This window comes from Gobio gobio (assembly GCF_949357685.1).
Source record: "Gobio gobio genome assembly, chromosome: 23".
NCBI lineage: Eukaryota > Metazoa > Chordata > Actinopteri > Cypriniformes > Gobionidae > Gobio > Gobio gobio.
Window position 1 is genome coordinate 11,990,723 of NC_137119.1, and position 18,617 is coordinate 12,009,339.

General features: G+C 38.8%; 2 protein-coding genes across 3 annotated transcripts in view; one reads left to right on the top strand and one right to left on the bottom strand.

The window, feature by feature from the left end:
* The first annotated feature begins 123 nt into the window (after window positions 1-123).
* Window positions 124-4,808, top strand: thnsl1 (threonine synthase like 1). 2 transcript variants are annotated; one of them, XM_079805571.1, is made up of 2 exons: window positions 124-359; window positions 2,024-4,808. In XM_079805571.1, exon 2 carries the CDS (start codon window positions 2,046-2,048, stop codon window positions 4,233-4,235), a length of 2,190 nt encoding a protein of 729 aa, XP_079661697.1. In that variant the 5' UTR covers window positions 124-359; window positions 2,024-2,045; the 3' UTR covers window positions 4,236-4,808. The 2 variants fall into 2 exon arrangements, with proteins under 2 accessions (XP_079661697.1, XP_079661696.1); XM_079805570.1 differs by having other exon boundaries at window positions 124-215.
* A 2,845-nt stretch (window positions 4,809-7,653) lies between these two features.
* dpp6a (dipeptidyl-peptidase 6a) overlaps window positions 7,654-18,617 on the bottom strand; it is a gene marked incomplete at its 5' end in the record, with an annotated part of 90,266 nt that continues 79,302 nt past the window's right edge. The window contains 4 exons of the mRNA XM_079805920.1: window positions 7,654-9,921; window positions 15,846-15,919; window positions 16,001-16,073; window positions 16,157-16,215. Coding sequence (XP_079662046.1) covers window positions 9,772-9,921; window positions 15,846-15,919; window positions 16,001-16,073; window positions 16,157-16,215 — 356 coding nt within the window. The 3' untranslated portion in view covers window positions 7,654-9,771. The remainder of the gene's footprint in view (window positions 9,922-15,845; window positions 15,920-16,000; window positions 16,074-16,156; window positions 16,216-18,617) is intronic.

Sequence of the window (18,617 nt, forward strand, 5' to 3'; positions counted from 1 at the left end):
CGTTAACACACATGCTAACGATTTGTTTTGTAGTATCATTTGAAAGTGACAGTACTAATGAGAGACGTATGACTAGGGGCGTGCTCAGAACGTAAACGGAAAATGTCCTTTAGCTGTTGCCGTACTTCTGACGCTGTTTGTTTACATGCCAGCTATCCGCGCACGTGAAAGTGAGATTACTATAGTCTGTTAGTAAGAGAAACGTTGTGCTTTAGGTAAACCTTACTTTTTATACTCTACATATTGCCAAATATTCGTGTAAATACGTAACGTATACGTATAGTGACTTCCAAACTTAATGTTTTGCGGATAGACATATACGGTCAGATAGACTTAGTTATTTTTCTCTGCATTTTAAGGTAAATGTCATTTTTGAATATATATTCCAGATAATTGCCATACATAGTCTTCATTTAACCCCATATTCGTTTGAAATTGACAAAAGCTAAATCCTTTTTTAACGTTTTAATGTTGCACTCGTTTTATGTTCATGTCCAGTCCAATTATTATGTAAACATAAAAACATTATTGCTGATTGCTAAAATCTACATGCTATGTGAACTTATTAAAATAAAATATATAAATATATTTAAATTGCATATCACATCAGTGCTTAAAGTAGGCAGGGAATACATTTATCCTATAAATGCATGTTTCTTAACTCTTCATCCATGTATATATATATATATATATATATATATATATATATATATATATATATATATATATATATATATATATATATTTGACCTTGTAATCTTTAATAAAAATATATTTGGTTTGCAGTGAAACGTCAGACTCTCTGATGTACTGCATGCCAGACTTCTCCAATAATTTGTTCGATTAAACCCCACCCATGCAATGCCCACATTCAAAATTCAATGAGGGGAACCAAGTCCCCGCATTTCTTTTATTCCTTTTCAATAATTTGTTACACTAAAATGTACATCACAATGCGGACGAAAAGATCCATCAATTCAGTTTCATCGCAACGTTAAAGTATAAAGGTAAGTTCACCCAAAAATGAAAATTCAGAATTTCTTGAAACTGATTGAATTTCTTACTTCTGCTGAACACAAAAGAAGATATTTCGAAGGTTGTCGGTAACCAAACAGTTGATGGACCCCATTGACTTAAATGTTTTTTTTTCTCTTCTCGATACTATGGAAGTCAATGGGGCCATGGGACTGTTTGGTTGCCCATGTTCTTTCAAAATATCTTATTTTGTGTTCAGCAGAAGTAAGAAATTCATACAGCATGAGGGTGGGCGAGTAGATGATGACATAATTTTCATTTTTGAGTGAACTATCCCTTAAAGCCCTGTCCTAAATGGTACACTTCATATGCAACTTCAAAGACTTCTTCAGCGATTCCATCTCTATTAAGAATAAAGGACATTAAGTTATGCATTTAGCAAATTTTTGTTTGGGTTCCATTGGGACAGGGGCTATTTGTTTATTAAAACAAATCATTACATAGATTAAACCAATGCATTAACCACCGGTTTCACAGACAAGGCTTAAGCTAGTCCCAAACTAAAATGCATGTTTGAGCGGTTTTAACTGAAAGCAACATGCACTGACAAATCTTAAAGGGATAGTTCACACAAAAATGAAAATTATCCCATAATTTACTCACCCTCAAGCCATCCTAGGTGTGTATGACATTCTTCTTTCAGACAAATACAATCAGAGCTATATTAAAAAATGTCCTGGCTCTTCCAAGCTTTATAATGGCAGTAAATAGGAGCCTAAAGTTTGAAGCCCCAAAAAGTGCATCCATCCATTATAAAAGTAATCCACACGGCTCTGGGGGGTTAATTAAGGCCTTCTGAATTAATCGAAGGGTTTTTGTAAGAAAAATATCCATATTTAACACGTTATAAAGTAAAATATCTAGCTTCCTTCCACCAGATCGCCTAACGTAAATATTTATACATTTTGTATTTTAGCAAATGCTCTATAATCTTACTATCATATCTACCGACATGATTTTAATTCCGTGACATATTTCTGCTTCCTAGATTATCTGATCTTTTTTCCAAGATGATACCTGCAAGTTTCGGCCAGCTGTTGGCTAAAGTGAGAACGCTGAGGACCCACCTGCTATTTGCTCCGTTTGGGTTTTCATACTTCACAACAGCACGGCTATCAAATCAAATCTCTAAACCACATGAAAGAAACATTCTTCTGATGGGTCCTCCCGGAGCAGGGAAGACCTGCGTAGGGCGGATTGTGGGACACCGACTAGGTATGCCCGTTATTGATATAGATGACGATGTCCTCGAAAGGACGTGGGGAATGAGTGTGGCAGACAAGCTCTCTGAAATCGGCGGAGATGGTTTTATCGAAGAGGAAGGTAAAGCAGTGTGCAGATTCGCTGCCACAGGAAGCGTCATCTCGCTGACCGGCTCCAATCCGCTGCATTCGGACGCCATGCGGCATCTGAAGCGCTCCGGACCGGTCGTGTACCTGGATGTGGACACAGAAGATATCATGCAGAGACTCTCTCGAATGAAGGTGAACAGGATCGTAGGACAGGATTCTGGTGTTTCTATGAGAGAGATATTACATTACAGGAAGCAGTTTTATGAGAAATGGCTAGATGCGCGAGTCCTTTGTGGGACAGGAGACTCCGTGGAGGACGTGGCTGATAAAGTCCTGAGGACTCTGGTCAGATATGAGGATTCAGAATCCGAGATGTTTGTTTCAACGAGGAGCCAAATGTCAAGTGACCCCAAGTTCTTCAGTGATGTCGTCATAGAGGGTCTTGCACCAGATGGAGGGCTTTACGTGCCAAAAAAAGGTTTCCCCAAACTGGAACCTTCTGAATGGTTGAGAATATCCAGCATGCCATATGCCACGAGAGCTGCGGCCATACTGGAACACTGCATCCATCCGATGGACGTGTCCCCGGTAGAATTGAGCAAAATGGTGTGTCGCGCTTACGGCCAGAACTTCGCCAATCATTCGGTTGTGCCTCTAAAGCACCTCACTGATCATCAGTATCTTTTAGAACTCTTTCACGGCCCCACCGCCTCTTTTAAAGACCTGGCACTGCAGTTAATGCCTCAGCTGTTTGCCCACTGCCTGCCGCAGATGTGCAACTACCTGATCCTAGTGGCCACGTCCGGAGATACCGGAAGTGCAGTGCTGAACGGCTTCAGAAATCTTAAAGACACTGACCGTGAGAGAATCGGCGTGCTTGTGTTCTTCCCAGAGAACGGAGTGAGTGAGATTCAGAAGCTACAGATGACAGGATTTCAAGAGGGCAATGCCAAGTCCATCAGCGTCCTGTCCGACTTTGACTTCTGCCAGAGGAGCATTAAACAAATGTTTGGGGACTCGAGCTTGATCGGACACTTAGCTGTGGAATATGCCACGGTTCTCAGCACCGCAAACTCCATAAACTGGGCCCGACTGCTTCCTCAGGTGGTCTATCACTGCTCGGCGTACATGGACCTGCTTAGAAGTCGCACGTTGACGTTCGGAGACCCCATTGACGTGTGCATCCCTACCGGAAACTTCGGCAATGCCATGTCAGCCCTGTATGCTAAACAAATGGGCATCCCCATACGAAAGGTGATCTGTGCGTCCAATCATAACTGCATCATATCCGACTTCGTCGCTAGCGGCACGTATGATCTCCGCGACAGGAAGCTGCTGGCTTCAAACGCCCCTGCCATTGATATCCTGAAGTCTTCCAACCTTGAGAGGTTCATCCATCACGCATCCGGTGGGGATGGAAGTCTTGTCAGAGATCTGTTTTTGAATCTAGAAAGAGACGGGATCTTTAAAGTGTCAGAGACTTTACAGCAGAACATAAATCTGGAAGTTCAAGCTGGTTGGTGCTCAGAAGATGACTGTTTGAGGGCCATAGGGGAGGTGCACGCAACAACAGGATACATAATGGACACTCACACAGCGGTTGGTAAAGTAGTCGCCGATCGCATACATGACAAAACCTGCCCGCTTGTGATATGCTCCACTGCGCACCACGGGAAGTTTGCTCCGGCTGTCTTAAAGGCCCTTAAGTGTCAAAACATCCCACATGATCCTGTTGAGCAGTTGGATAAACTCTGCACCATTGGAGGCCGAGAGCAGATGCATGACGCTCTGCTGAAGTGCATGACGAACGGCGGACATCATGCACATAAAGTATGTCAGGCTGACTATAACAAGCTCACAGATGAAGTAGAATCTATGCTACAAGACTCATTTCTGAGAGTGCAGTGAGACCTGCAATACCTGCAAATGTCCACTTGATGGCAATGTCTGCCAAGAAACCCCAAACAGTACGGCTCATCAAATCTGAACATGGTGGCATTAATGTCACGGAATGAAGCTTGAATGCTTTTCATGTTGCTAAAGTCCATAAACTAGCTATAGCTGTACTTTCTCTCAGATGTTTGATTAGTGTTTATACAACAAAATGTTGATAACTTCATTGTAAAAGCCTGTTTTATACTGAGCTGCTACACTGATTGGCAACAGTCTACAGTTACACAATGAAATATTTCTTGGTGGAATAATTCTTTTTGAATATTATTAATAAACTTAATATATTGATCATTGTCAAAATCATATTTCTGTTATTGCTTTAAAGGGATAGTTCACCCCAAAAGGAAAATTACTGTAGTAACTCATAATGTAATAACTGCACTTGCTGCATATACTGCAATAAGTATTACATTATTATTGTAATAAAATGTTCATAATGTTATATTTTTCTCAAAACTTAATAAAATCTTGAGCTCATAATGTAATACATTTTACATTATGAGAAATGTATTGCATTATACACTCACCAAAAACATGTCATATTTTCATTATTGTAATAGATTTTAAAACATAAAAAATATTAGTATTCCTTTACAGTCAATTTTTAAATATCTAAATCAAGTCTTAACCTGCCTAAAAATCCACCAGATTACTGAGACTGCTACTACTACTACTAGAAGTAGTACAGACAGGTCCACTTAAAGGGGCTATATGCGTTTTTCTGAAATTTAAACTCGCGACTGACACCTGTGGCCAAAAAACAGAACTGCTCTTATTTTCTGCTCGCTCTCACAGCGGTGGTGACGTCACATCCGCAGACAGCGCGGGAAAAAACGACCCGCCAGAAAATAGGAAAAATAGGATACAGGCTTATAGGTGCACCCACTGTGAGCGGACAAGGTGTCAGTATGCTCATCAGGAGATGTTTGAGTCATACATGGTAAAATAAAAAGGCTATTGTTACGTTTATTTTGGGGAAAAAGTTGCATATAGCCCCTTTAAGTCAAAGACACCATAGACAAACACGGCATCATGAAGCTTCGAAGCGTTATGAATCAGTGAGTCGAATCAGCAGTTTGAATCGCCAAATTTCAGCAGTTTGGCGGTTTGACACACGATCCAAATCATCATTCGGCTCACTGATTCATAACGCTCCGAAGCTTCATGATGCCGTGTTTTGAAATCGTCATCACTATATAAGTCGTTATTTAGGGGTTTTTTGCGCACAAAAACTATTCTCGACGATTCATAAAGTTATTGTAGAACCACTGTAGTGAGATGGACTTTGTAACGACGTCTTTAGTACCTTTTAAGGGTCTTGAGAGTGAACCGTGCCATTGTGCCAATGGAGGCCTTTCAGAGCCATCAGATTTCAACTAAAATATCTTCATTTCTGTTCCGAAGATGAACGGGGGTCTGACAGGTGTCGAACGACATGAGGGTAAGTAATTAATGACAGAATTTTCATTTTTGGGTGAACTAACCCTTTAAGTTAGGCAGTTTAACCCTAAAGGGACCTTCGGGACAAATGTGGGCAAAATCTTTTTTTCTTTAATTTTAAAAATACTTCCCTTATGAATGGGAAATTAATAGATTTCAGAGCTTTTTTTTTTTTTATTTGTCCAAAAAAATAAAATAAATCCAACACAATGCAGATCATACATACACATAAATGAAGGGGTGAGTCTGTACAACATTCTGAATGTGGCAAATACTCACACATGCACACACACGCACACACGCACACACACACACACACACACACACACACACACACACACACACACACACACACACACACACACACACACACACACACACACACACACACACACACACACACACACACACACACACACACTTTAACAGTGTTGGTATTTAACACTGTTTGTCATTTAACAGTAAGTATACCATTATGCATACTAGAAGTAGTTGTAATAGTAGCAGTATCAGTAATGTGGTATATTTTTAAAATGTACTCTAAAGGAATACCAATGCTTTATGTTAAATAAACATATAATAATAATAATAAATTGCATGAATATTTAAATGCTGCATTTCACAGGTAGTTGTCACAGTTCAAAGACTGGCTTTAGATTTTTAAAAATGTGCTGTAAGGGAATACTAATATTTATTATGTTTTAAAAGCTATTACAATAATGAAAATATTACGTTTGGAGAGTTGATAATGTAATATTTTCTCATAATGTAAAAAAAAATTATTAGTAATACTTATTACATTATGTGCAGTTATTACATTATGAGTCTCTACAATTACCCCATGATTTACTCACCCTCAAGCCATCCTAGGTGTGTATGACATTCTTCTTTCAGACGAATAAAATCAGAGTTATATTAAAAATGTCCTGGCTCTTCCAAGCTTTATAATGGCAGTGAATGACAGCCCAAAATTTGAAGCCCAAAAAAGTGCATCCATCCATTATAAAAGTAATCCACACGGCACCGGGGGTTAATACAGCCTTCTGAAGCGAATCAATGGGTTTGTGTAAGAAAAATATCCATATTTAACACGTTATAAAGTAAAATATCTAGGTTCCGGCAGGCCGCCTTCCGTATACAACTTACGGAAAAAAGCGTAACTGGCACGACGATGTCGGACATAGCGTTAGCCTTTTGAACTGCGAGAGGCATTACACTTTCTTCATAAGTTGAATACAGAAGGCAGTCCGTATTACAAAAAAAACATAAATTTTGTTATTTTACATAGACCGATCTTTTCACTTCATAAGAATAATCAGGAGACACAAGAATTAATCTTGTTTTGCCTGTATATGTTTTTTACTCTCAGAGTGACAGTAGCCATTGACTTACATTATATTTTCAATTTTGGGTGAACTATCCCTTTAAGGGTTAATAAATAAACCGACAATGCAAAAAAAAAAAGCGATAGTTCACATAATTTACTCAACCTCATGTTGTTCCAGACCTGTATGACTTCCTTTCTTCTATCAAACACTAAAGATATTTTGAGAAATGTATTGGTGTTTTTTTCCCTCAATGCAGTAAAAGTTAATGCAAACCAAAACGGTTTGCTTTACCGACATTCTTCACAATATCTTTTTATATTCTGCAGAAGAAAGAAAGTAAAACAGGTTTAGAACGATATGAAGGTAAGTAAATGATGACATCAAAACATAGATCCAGAGATATCGGTTTTTATGTCCAACACTGAATCGAGCACAGGCACAAATGTAGATCTGCTGATCGCTTTTATTTCAACTGTTTATGACATTTCCCAGATAAAAAAAAAAAAACACCTACCATTTACATAACCTCAGTGTTCGTTGTCTTAAGGTCATGCGTGTAAATGCACACATTCACTTAAATCACAAGAAAGCAGGACGTCAACATTGAAGGTTTTCAGTTTATTTTGGTTACTTACATATTCATCCTCTTTTCTCCAAGTGAGGGAAACAAATCATAACAAAGGTGATGATAAAATAGTTTGTATTCCGAGAGATGCCACAAAATGACTGTTCTTGCCGAGTCAGTAAACAGCAATCCCATCATACTCTTGGTCCCATGTGACTTTTTTCATTGCACATTTCAGTTCATAGTAACCGTGACCTCCGCCGCTCTGCTCGACACAGGAGAACAAAATACCTTCAAATGCTTTATGTACAAGAAACACTCAGATATTCAGAGACTTAAATGATATTCGAGTAACATTTATACATCAAGCAGACAAGACTGGGATCTCACTCACAAAACTACCGGAAATGAAGTTGGAACATTCAAGCCGTCAAAAATACTATGCAGGTATTTGACCATTTTTAAAAAATAGCTTTTGAGTTGCAAATGGTTTTTCGACATGCGCTGTGAATGCATCAAGATTAAACATGAACATTTCATCCACACAAAGTAAAAGTTCATCCTCAAGAGCTTTAATAGGCAAAAGCTACAACCAATAACTGTTCATATACAGTACTGTGCAAAACGAAAATAATATAAATGCCACCAACTGGAGTGAGTTAGCCGCTGCTGCAATGGGAAACATTTGCACAATACTGTATTTAATGAGTGTTAAAGGGACAGATATTCTGCTATCAGTCACTCGACCCTAAACACTGAAGGCTTTCATTCGACTTCATGCATCGATGAACAGCATGAGCATTCTGCTAAACATCTCTCGAATGTCATACAGGTTTGGAACAACACGAGGGTCGAGTCAATGACAGAATTGTCCTTTTTGAGTGAGCCATCCCTTTAACACAAACGTGTTTCCTACCCTACTTAATATACTTTGTATGTACAGATTGGTTTTGGCCATGAATCAACAAATTTTCTACAAAGTGTCTGTAAACCCTCAGAGGGGCTTTAGTTTAATACTGAGGTAATGTTGAAATCATACATTTTAATTTCATGCTCCATTACTCGATTCTTAAAGTGGATGGAAAACCGCTATTAGCAGGATGCGAGCGAGTTTGTTTTGTTGACGGTAAAACAACACTGGCTCACATGCGCAAGTGAAAATAACAGTGTCATCGTAATGCTATTACAGTCAATAACGTGTTTCTCGATGGCGACGTAATGCGAGCGTTTTAGATACAGGATTTTAGTCAATCAAACGTAAGCCTTGAATGACTGGTGATATTCACAAGGAGGTTCTTCGAACGGGATAGTTCGCCCCCGTAATAAGGCACAGTGACTAAATCAACATAGAGTGCTTTCTCCAGCACTGATAGACCATCATCACTCCAAGGAAACGCACGCTGAGAAGTGGGATCAACAGTCTTGTACAACTGTCATGATCTGTGAGAATAATGAGGATCGTTTTTGCTCCCCTTCTGCTTGATGAAGTTTCTGCGATGAATAAACACCATCTAAATACACACTTGAGGCGGCTACAAGATTTCCAAGACTCGGACACGCTTGAACACTGAAAACTAGTTTTATCGATATCCAAGTGAATGTTTTTCATGTGCGACTTTACATTGCAACACCAGACATGAGCACAATTGGACATGAGAAGACCTTTTTGAACCACAAATGACACGTTCTCCTGACAACAACCCCCTTTTGCCCCAAACACCAAATATCTATTTGAATCAAACACTGAATGACCCCTCAGTCTTGCTGTTTCAACTCCTGCGAGTCCCACAGCTCTCTGGGATTCGAAGGCCAATGTGCTTGGCGGTCAGTTAATAACGCAGCATCTCATCCGTCAACGTGAAGGACAGACCAGAGACTCCTAACACCTTCAGAAGCTCATAACTGGCCTGCTGGGGAGAGCGAGACGATGTGGCGCCAGCCAGATGCCACGCCGCGCCGCACGGCCGCGGTCTGTCGAGGGTTGATGGATAGTGAGGAGCACCTGAAGGGGAGCGGAGGCAGGAACACGAGGCAGGGCGGTCTCAGAGTCAGCATGCTACACTGGGAGGGAACTGAAAACTGGAGGGTTCAAAACTGGGTTGCATATTATGCGGCAAAAGGAGCTGGCTTTGTGCTTGGACATCGTGGAACAGGTGGACTAACCCTCCTCTTCGCTTTCCTCCTCTAGTGCCTCCTCGAACACTTGGTCGGGGAGCCGGAAACACTCCTCGAAGAAGTTGACCAGCGACTGACTGAGGTGCTGCCGCGTTCCCTCGTTGTGAATGAAGTGTCCTTCGTCTGGGTAGATCTAACAAAGGACACAACGACAAGGTTATTAGCTCAATATCACACAACTCTGAATGCCGCATTCACACTGCAAAGCCAGAGTTTGGTGAAATCGATAGTATCTAAGATTTGTTTTATTTACTATTTGCGAAAATAATCTTTCTGCATTGATTTCAGGATAGGTCCAGGGATCTCAATAATCTTTCTTTTTTATACCAAGGTTTTGGACATGTTTTTCACCCTTGCCTTTGTGTTTGATTGCTGCTATTTTTTAACCCTGTAAAGCCTGATATATGACATGAAAGTCTGAAAAGCCTTTTTTTAATGGAACAGTTTATTAAACCTTTAGACAAAATCCATTAGGCTTTTATGGCTCATATAGTATGACATAGTGAGAATATGGAGCTCATACTCAATGAGGAAAAAACACCTCAGTTTTATTCAGAGGCCCACATGAGAAAAAATATGCAATTTGGTATAGTATATCTCCCAATAACAATATTAGACAATATTTAAATGCAAAATGTATAATCCAATACAATGGTGATTGAAAGATGCAGATAACCAAATAATCAAAGCAAGGTCCATATTTACTAAACAGGGCAAATTAGCGTGAGAGCGCAATTCCAAAAAACGAATGGGAGTGGAAAGTTCTGCGCGTGATCTACTGACAACGCACAAATTAAAGATCACAGACGCAGCCGGATAATTTCCATAATGACCAACGCAATCTACCAAGAGCAGCGCAAATTAGCGTCTGGTTTAAGACATGCTTTATTTGGGCGGTAAATAATACAAACACCAAACACCAGTAAATTCACGAGCGCAAACCTTAGTAAATCACCTAGCATGATTTATTTAAATTATCTTTGCGTCTGAAAGGGAAATTCCTACAAATGCATATGCAATAAGGTCAGCTGCAAAAAAACCTCCATGCCTTTTCACCGCTAATTTTTCACTGCGCGTCTTTAGTAAATAATAATTTGTTACATTTATATAGTGCTTTTCTGGGTACTCAAAGCGCTTTACATACAGAAGGAGGGGATCTCCTCAACCACCACCAATGTGCAGCATCCACCTGGATGATGTGACAGCAGCCATATTGCGCCAGAACGCCCACCATACACCAGCTTATTGGTGGAGAGGAGACAGAGTGAAGAAGCCAATCAGTATATGGGGATGATAAGGAGGCCATGATTGACAGAGGCCAAAGGGCAAATTTGGCCAGGATGCCGGGGTTACACCCCTACTCCTTTACCGAAGGACATCCTGGGATTTTTTATGACCACAGAGAGTCAGGACCTCGGTTTAACGTCTCATCTGAAGGACGGTGCTCTTTGAGAGTATAGTGTCCCAATCACTATACTGGGGTGTTAGGACCCACACAGACTTGAGGGTGAGCACCCCTGCTGGCCTCACTAACACCTCTTCCAGCAGCAACCTGGTTTTCCCAGGCGGTCTCCTATCCAGGTACTGACCAGGCTCAACCCCGCTTAGCTTCAGTGGGAAACCAGTACTGGGTTACAGGGTGATATGGCTGACAGTAGTTTTTTAACGGCAAAAGATGGTTTGCGCTGGCGCAAGCTGTTAGTAAATCTGGTCCCAAGTGTGAAAAAAACTGGGCAACACCCAGAAACGTCTACTGCAATGATACAAACTTTATTGCGAGTGTGTGTGGCGGCCCTGACCCTACCTAATAGATCATAAATTGAGAAGAACAGCTTGACACAGTGACAATCACACACGTCCTGATGAATATCTGCCCTAATTAATTCCACAGTCATTCACCAGCCAGCAATTAATAGCAAATCTATTGGGGAGCAGAAAGCAAAGAGGAAATCTCCTAGTGTGGGAATATAATGGGATTATTCAGCATGTTAGCGTGTGGCTCATGAGAGTGGCCTGTATAATCTGTTTAAATGAGCTGCATGCATTGAGTGTGTCTAATCCCTCTGCTGGCAGCAGTGCTGGATGATCACAGGGCTCAGTATCTAGTCACCCCAGAACTCGCACACCTTTGGCGAACATCGCCACAGATGATGCAGGGTGTACAGTCGGCTTCCAGAAGTGAAAAGCCCATTCATTTACTCCACAGAGATATTGATGTTTAACAATAGTGTATCATTTTTTATGATAGTCCTTTCATTGGCTCTGAGGATGGTATGTGATGATAGGCTTCTGAACAAACCACACGTGTGTTTTCAAACTCAAAAGTCTAATTGCAGAATTTCCAGTGAAGAACTACAATACCCATAATCCTGAAGAGAAATCCACCAATTAGAGAAGTCGCTGGCCACAAACTCCCATAAAGCATTGTGAGTGATTTGATTTGATTGAATAAAGCAATAAGCCCCAAGAAGCCATGGTTTACAGTGAATATATAACCCAGGGTTCCTACACAATTTTCATTTCAAAATTCCATACTTTTCCAGACTTCCCTACAGATTTTTTCGACCATATTATAATTCAACTTCTAACAAGTATGTTACATTCTAAAGATTTAGCATTGGCGTTTTTGCCTTTGATTAGGATAGGAAAGTAGCTAGACAGGAAGTAAGGAGGGAGAGAGAGGGGGGCGGGATTGGGAAAAGTCCATGAGGCAGGACTCGAACTCGGGTCTCCCGAAGCACAACAGCACTACATGGCGACGCACTTACCCACAATGCTATCGGCGCCGACAAGTATGTTACACTCTGAGTCAAAACCTCTATGTAGGCTATCATGTTAAATTTGTAAATTTGAAAATTGTCAATTTAACACCAAACCCAGTCAAGTTCAAAGCTCTAAATGTTATTCATATTTGTAATTTTGTACATTTAAATTAGAGATGCACCGATTGATTGGCCAGGGATCGGAATTGGCAGATTTTCTGCATGATCGGCGATCGGCCGATCAGTCTCGCGTGTCTCCGATTTTGAGTCGATCCGTCTACATGCGGCTGTGAGCACGAGCGCGGCCGCGACGTTGTCATGAACGAACGAAATGACTTGAAAAAAGATTTGTTAATTTTGCTGAACGAGATTCAAAGATCTGAGTCAGTAAATTGACCAGAACTTCCCACAACTATTTTGGCCCAGCATATGGCTTACAATTGCCGCCTCCCCCATGTTGGAGATTTCAAATGATTTGACATAAAGTTTGCAAATAGCTTTCTTTGTAAATTTTAAATCTTTGGCTAACCAGGCTTTATATTTAGGATCGGCAAGCCAGCCCTCGGAAAACGTGCATTTTCCCATTTTGTTTGCCGTGAAGTCCACACTCAAATGTAAAAATCAAGCACAACGTTCCAGGTGTTTTTAGTCAAGCAGTTTGAGGTAGAGGCGCTGTGATGGCAACTGCCGCCTAACAACGTAACAACCAATCACTGCAGACCTAAACTCCAGCAGATCAAGTGTAAAAACGATCGGCAGCGCTGGCAGACTGATCCAAATGCCATGAAAAAAAAAACAATTGTATATATTATAATATTTATTATATACACTTCGAAATTCTTAATTTTATTTTTAGAAAACGAAATAGGGACAATAGTCTGGAAACATAAATATTTTTCCATACTCTGATTTATTTTTTCCATACTTTTCCAGACCTGGAAATTACTAAAATCAAATTCCATACTTTTCCAAACCCCGTAGGAACCCTGATAGCAGCTAAGGGGCATTGTTAGGCACAACTCTAGTGGAATGCCTAAAACCCAGCTGTTAACCACAGCTTCACAGGGCTTATTGCTTTAATAAAACGGTTACCACACAATACAAATATTAAAACCAAAATATATGTATCAATGCAACTTTTATGAAGTAAAAGTTGATTTCCGGCCGAAAAAAATAGTCCCTGACCATGAACAGCAAACACTGATCTATATAAATGTTCTCTATATAGATCAGTGACAGCAACATAAGTTACATTATTACGGCATTAGATGACTGCCTTAATGAGTGAGACACTCAATAGCGAAGACTTTTATATTGAAAGGACTAAAACTTGTGTGAACATGGGAACAAGACGCAACTGACAAATGAGCGCTGTCAGTTTCAGAACATGGGAAAACCCCTTTACTGTTAAAAGAACAAGATATTGCAGCGGACATTCAACTGTTTTTTCATTATGAACATAGGACTGACCTTAAAGCAACACTGTAACTTTTGACGCTCTTGCGGTTAATAAACAGAACTGCATGCATCTTCCGGAAGAACATTGTAGCCGGAGCTACTTCTCTCTGTTTATGTCTATGATGATACACTCAAGTACTGTCCTACTCCGCAGCGGTGTGACCCGAACCAGACTAAAATAGTCCCAATATAAACACTTATTATAAGTGTACCACAGTGATTCAGGATAAGACAAAAACACGGTTTAGAAAATTGATTCACAATGTACTCACTCATTATATAAATGTTGTAAATTTTGAGCACAAAAAAGTTACATAGTGTAGCTTTAAGGAATATGCTAAATCTGAATGCAGGAAATTAACTGTTTTAAAATATATTGAACATTTTTTTTATACTTTTATAAGTATTGTTTTTGATTACGTCATTCACAGTGCTTTATCGGATGACAACTTTGTCTTTTTATATACTTTTTTCAGTTTTCTCTCAGCTGTTTGGTTTAGTTCATTTAAAACAGAACTAGAAGCATATAGGTAACTCTTTACAATAAGGTCTCATTTGTTAACACTAGATAATGCATTAGCTAATGTGAACTAACAATAAAAAATTATATTAAAGAAATGATTAATCTTTGTTAACATTATTAAGTAAAAATCTAATTGTTTCTTATAATTGGTTTGGATTTTAAAAGATATTTAGAAAATATTGAAATTACCATTGACTAAGAATAATAAATGCTTTGAAACATTGTTAGTTAATGTTAACTAATATGTTATTTATTGTTTGCAATTGAAACTGATAACACTTTATTTTACAGTATCCTTGTTACATGTTACATGTACTTACGATTTAACAGTAAATTATGCATAATTACAACCAAGCCCTAATCCTACCCTAACCGGGGTTCGTACAGATACTGTAAAATTACATTCCAGGACTTTCAAGGACATTTCAAGCGCTACTTTTTTGATTTTCAAGGACTACAATCAGAGATCTCACATATCAAACAATATCTTTATTATCTTGCAAATTCTAAAAAAGGTAAATAGATAAATAAAAATAAATTAATAAAACAAAATGGTACAAATAAAGTGCAGCACATGCAATGGCTGTGGTAACTTTAACCATTGAAAGGGTACTATGACAAAGAGATCGCTTCCCTTATTCAAACTGATCCCCCCCCCCCAAGAAAATATGATTGACCTGAAGAATGAAAGCTGTATCGTATACTTGGATATTTATATGAGCAATATCATGCTCACAGCCATGCAAAATGGCTCAATATCTATATCAGACGGGCTGCAGCGTTAATTTTGCCTGAGAAGATTGTTCAGGACTTTACAATTTCAAAAAGTCAAATTCAAGTACATCAAGCACTTTAATATAAGCATATATCTAACCCTATAGTAGGTACATGCAGTTGAATATTACTCAGTACTTTAATATATAATTAAACTGTAACAATGACACCTTAAAATAAAGTGTGACCATAAAACATTTAAAGTGTTCTCAGAATATTTTGAAAACCCTGTGTTGAAAATGAATGGAAAAACATTCTAGGGCTAATCACTCTAAATAATTATAAGAGGATTATTCTAGACATTATTTATTCATAACAATGCATTTCACAGAAATTGTGTTTGGAGATTAAAACATTTTATTGAAACAATATTGGGAATTTTTCACCTAGTTGCAAAAGTTTAAATATTTCAACACACCCAAAGCTGAAATTGTATCTGAAAATTCAGTATATCCATACCTTGGTCTGTGAAAAGGTGGCTTTAGCCCCTGGTGGGAACTTTATATCCTTAAGAACACAGACAATAAGTATGATTCTTACCTGCAGAGTGTAATTTGCTCTCTCGCTGATTAGCCTGGAGATGAATTTGGCTGTGTGTTGAAAATGAACTTTTTCTAAAAGGTAAAAGAAATGCGTGTCAGGTGACAGTATTCTATCTCTTACAAAGATATGGTAAGAAGTGAAAAAAAAGGTACCATCTGCTGTTGGATGAATGATTAAAAACTTTTTATCGACGAACTGGGATGCTCTGTATGCAAGGTTGGCCATCTGTGGAAATATTAAGGAGCACACTATAAGTGTTGTCAGTAATGGTGAATACAAAATACAGATTATAATTCAAGGAAATGTACCTCGTATGCTCTCCGATCTGGCTTGGGAGGGCCCAGATATCTCTCTGAGAAAGCTGAAGCTGAAAGCAGGAAATAAGAACAGTATCAGTCAACAGTGACATTTGTCACTGGCAGAATTCATTTCCGAGCATTTCCTTTGATAAAAATCACTGCACAGCCATTTCACAATACACGCTGATGCGCCTGGTGAGTTATGAGCCGATTTCTGTGCGCTTGCCGCTGTGAAATGTGAGGTATTGTTTATGATGAACACACACATGCTCCATTTTTCATCTCACTGTTCCTCTAGAGTTCTTGGAGTGCTTCAGTCCTCCTACAGGCCCTGCTCTCAGAATACTGATGGGCAGAGGTGGGTAGTATCAAAGTACATTTACTTCATTACATTTACTTGAGTATCTTTTTGGAAAAATTTTACTTTTAAGAGTAGATTTAAATGTGGTTACTTTTACTTTAACTCGAGTAAATTTCTAATAAAAAAACAACAAAAAACTTTTACTTCATTACACTGGGTGACGTTCCTCTCGTTACTTTAGTTTAATGCAATACATGTTAAGAAATATGTTATTCCAAGGGCATGTGCGATGCCCCGTTCACAAATGAATCGGTTTGAATGATTTGTTCAGTTCCCTGCACGCACTGAATCGTTTCTCACTCGGAGTCGTGACAGGAAATGTAAGAACATCAAGAGCGTTGGATGAAGTGTCCAGGGACCTAACGTTACAGTCAGCTGAAAGCAAATCTGCAAATGCATCCTATTGTTTGCTAGCGATGAACATCTTTATTGGTTGAACATCTGTCTGTGTATGCTGTTTGTGAACGAGCTACCTTCAATTCATTCAGGTAATACATTTTACAACCAAACATATTATTACGCCACGATACACTACTACAATGTATGACATTACCAGTAATATTTGGACATATATCTCAATTTATACATTAGATGAATGAGCACCCGCCTTCCTGCGGTGATTTGTGAGTATTGCGCAGTGGCAGCGGTATATTCGTCTTGAAAACGAATGACAGTTAAAGGGTTAGTTCACCCAAAAATGAAAATTACCCCATAATTTACTCACCCTCAAGCCATCCTAGGTGTATGACATTCTTCTTTCAGACGAATACAATCAGAGTTATATTAAAAAATGCTTTAAAAAGCTTTTAATACTGTTCAAATAACACAAATAAGGGTCGGGACAACAATGTTCTTCTTTTGGTTTACTGCGCAATAGGAATTACCAAACTCTAAGAACACAGGTCTTTTGGACAATGAACTGGCCAACCAAAAACTAACCCAGAATTAATCTTGAGTGCCCAAACAGTGCTTATTCCTAAATTTACATACAACCCAAAATACTACAGTTCGCTTTGAACGCAATACTCTGCATGTTCACTTTATTTTGACATTGTCTAATAATCCACAATGTTAGTATTATACAAAGCAAAGAATGTGCAATGATTTTTGGGCTACCGATGTCAGAAATAATGCTTGTCTCTTCTGTGTTTGTTGCAAAGAAATGTACTTATGATAATAATAACAACTTAAATTCAATATCTATCTAAATATTAACATGTTATTGTATTGTTGTTATATAGGCTATAGACTAGTAACTAGCTACTTGAGTAGTTTTTTTATTGGATACTTTTTTACTCTTACTCAAGTAACTATTCAGATTAGTACTTTTACTTTTAGTAAATATTCTACTGACACACACGGGCAGGACCTGCAGGAATGGATGATGATTTGGACACGGACAGTGTGCAATTTGAGCCTGCACTTTTTTAATTGTTAGTCCAGTCATCTTACAGCACATCTCAATGTTTTTTCAGCATCTTGGACATATTTCAAGATATTGCATCAAGTTAAAAATAGTGCATCTGTTACCACAGCGCATCAATGCCAGTTTTACAACAAAAGACCAATCAGAAGAAGCTATGAGTGGGACAAGCATTTTAATGATATTTCCAATTCCTGATATCACACATATTTTGGCAGGCTACATTTTTTAGGGTATTTTATCATCTGAGATACATTTGTAAAATGCTCCCTGCTGGACATTAAAAAGACATTCAGCAGATGTTTTGATTTAGAATGCATGTGAACAAGTCATTCGCACAAAATAAGATCAAATTCTTTAAATAGACGTCTTCAGAACGTGTATGTGCTTACTGAGATATTCATATCTACATTTGAGGATCGGATTGACCCCAGATCTCTGCTGTCAGTAACACTTCAGAATACTGTTCCGTCATTAATGAATAACTACACAATAACTACTATTACCTAATAAGAAACTCTAATTAGCGTATTACAGGGTTTTTCCTGGGTCAAAAATGGTCTTCGGTGGTGGCTGACAGACATGGTCACCCATACACACACACGCACGCACGCACGCACAGTAAAAAAGTCCCCTACCCACGTGATCCCCAAGCGCAATACTGACAATACATTTTAAATAAATTC